The sequence below is a fragment of the Aplysia californica genome, unplaced genomic scaffold, assembly GCF_000002075.1.
Source record: "Aplysia californica isolate F4 #8 unplaced genomic scaffold, AplCal3.0 scaffold00501, whole genome shotgun sequence".
NCBI lineage: Eukaryota > Metazoa > Mollusca > Gastropoda > Aplysiida > Aplysiidae > Aplysia > Aplysia californica.
The window spans coordinates 348,254-350,946 of record NW_004797771.1 but is presented as its reverse complement, the minus strand read 5'-3'; the positions used below and the strand labels follow the sequence as shown (position 1 = coordinate 350,946).

At 41.0% G+C, this 2,693-nt stretch overlaps 1 protein-coding gene across 1 annotated transcript in view; it reads left to right on the top strand.

The window, feature by feature from the left end:
* LOC101850356 (atrial natriuretic peptide receptor 2-like) overlaps positions 1 to 765 on the top strand; it is a 6,495-nt gene extending 5,730 nt beyond the window's left edge. The window contains exon 5 of the mRNA XM_013086755.1: positions 686 to 765. Coding sequence (XP_012942209.1) covers positions 686 to 765 — 80 coding nt within the window. The remainder of the gene's footprint in view (positions 1 to 685) is intronic.
* The last annotated feature ends 1,928 nt before the right edge of the window (positions 766 to 2,693 follow it).

The following is a 2,693-nucleotide window of genomic DNA, read 5'->3' as shown; positions in this document are numbered from 1 at the left end:
GCTGGGGGCGTTGCATTATTGTCTTTACATACGCCATTTTTATTTTCCATCTTCGTATTGACAAAAGCCGTTGGGTCAGATGATTTTGATCATACAGTCTTGCACAGCGGCTGACATAGTGGGGGTTTCGATCCGTCCCCATCACAAACTAGTAGCCAAGTGCTTCACTGTATGCTGTCATGGCAAACGCTCTTTGCTCTCTATCAAAAACGTGGAACTGAAGCGTGCGCACCACACGATGGCCGAGTGAGTACGTCCTACCGATGGTCCAAACACCTCTGTCGCTATCGTTGAGTGCACAAGATATCTTCTCCATTCTAATGGAATATAAAAAATCGTACATAACAACATAGTTCACTCCTCTCTTTATGCCAATTAAAAAGTGTCCACAAAAATCAGTGGCGTCCTCTTCGAAAAAGCGGGGACTTTGCAAACGGAGTTACCGAACTTGTGTGAAATTTTTTTTTAAAGCGAAACTAACAAACTGTGCTGCTCCTTTTCTTCTTCTGGAGAAACAAAGAAAAGCTTCACAGCCTTGACCATCAATAATTTATTTATAGAGGCACCATCAAAAAGCTTCAAAACAAAAGCTGCAGCGCCATCTAAAGCAATGCGCGGACTTTCGCAGACACTTTAGGCTGAGTGAACAGTCTTGTTATATACGATCTTTGGGTACACACCACAGTGCTCCGGAAGTACGCCCCAGTGCACGGTCTAGGATATTCTAACTCCTATGACCCTCACGTCCGACTTCCACCATCATGATCCCCATCCCCAACTCCTCTCTTCTCGTTCCTTCTCGACTCGGTCCTGTAAAAAAATGGACTTTGAATATTGATGATCTTGATAACCTTTACTGTGTCGGTGAAGGTAAGTCAAGACATTTACCTTATTTTTGTTCCCACATCACTCAGGGTTGGAGACCAATGGTGTCCACTAGATCTATTTATGGGGTGTCAGACTCAAGTCACTCAGGGGGCCACACTCAAATAACGCTCGAAGATTGCGGACTGAATTAGATAAACACTGATTAAGCAAGAGAGCGCTAAGCCCTTTTCAAACAATGATATAAAATAAAACAGAGTAAAGGGAAAGTGACAACCAATCAAGGCGTGCCAATTTTAGCTCTCATGACAATTTGTCAAAGCTGCTTGCTTGACATCTATTCTTGGCAACAAGTTCGCTGGAATTTTAGGAGCAAGGTTCTGTGTTTCTGAGATTCTCAGAATAAACTATCTTAATTTCTCTCACGGGCCTGGTATAATAGTTCACTGGGCCATATTATGCGGCCTTGAGTTTGACACCTCTGGCTTTTTCCATAATTATTGCACTGCCTTATTGTGTTTCTTTTTAAAATTGATTTCTCTTTGATATTTTTATTTCTCTTGTGAAGATGTATTTTCGAGACGTGGTTTTGTAATCTCATTGCTCATTAAACTCACAGTGCGTGCATGACAAAACACTCATTCGGTTTTTTTTTGTGTGTGATTTAGTAGACGTGTGTTGCACCCTCATCCACTCAAACGGTTGAACAGGGGGAGATTGTAAAAAACCCTCTATCTTCGTTGATTCATTCCACTGGATATGACGACGTAGAACCCCCCCCCCCCAACAAAACAAAACAAAAGCAAACAAAGCAAGACAAATAAACACACAGACAAACGAACAAACACAAACCAAGGGGACATTAAACCTTCCAATTACTTGCGAAAGCACTCGAAACTCGGCACGTATTTGATTATATTGGGTAAAGAAATACGGCGTGAATGACCCTAGTTCCAATTCCGAGCACGGTGTTCTTGAACGTTGGTTGTCTGTGTGTGTGTGTGTGTGGGGGGGGGGGGGGGGGGGGGTTAAACTTCAGCATGCTCCTATATTGTGTCTTAGGGACAGGAACTTGACGCGAATTTTCCAATTTGACTCCTATCGAAGACGGACTTTAAATATGGAGGTTCCCTCCTATTAAACAACCTCATGGCGTTGCAAGGGGAGTTACACCTCTTTGATTTCACTTAAGCACCCCTCTTATCTCATCCAAACATCTCCATGGACAAAAAGAGACAGCTTATTACCTCAATATTCATACCAGCATTATGTTATCAGAGGATGAAAAAGTAAATGTAAAAGGAAAGTAATGTACTTACATGTACAGTTTTTGGGACACCTGAATAGACATAAAGGTCTTGAACATCTAAATCTCACTGGCAAAATTGAAGGAAAACCAGGCAGAGGTAAGCCCAGAGCAACCTACTTTGGGAACCTAAACAAATGGGTTACAGGGAAAGATCAGGGAAACGTAGCTTTTTTAATTAAGAGCATCCGAGCAAAGAAATGAATGGAGAACCATGATCGCCGATGTCTGTCGCAGATCTGGTACTGGATGATGATGACTTACATATTCATGCATATTCAAAAGTTATGTACTTCAGAGTATCATTGTTTATGTATTTAAGATCTCTGTAAATAATTTTTGTCTTCACAAATTTGTAAAGCGATGGGTTATTTGCTTCGGCATACAGGCTTTCCATGGCTGATGTCATGATCAGTGTGTGGGTGTAATAATACTGGGGAAAAAGAGTTTTGGTTTTTTTAGAAAGTCATAATCTATATTGTATCAATATCGTGGCTCTGTTCAAATAAAGGTCTTTGTAATACCAAGCCTTGTTTTTCATTATATCTAATGATTTTTTTAA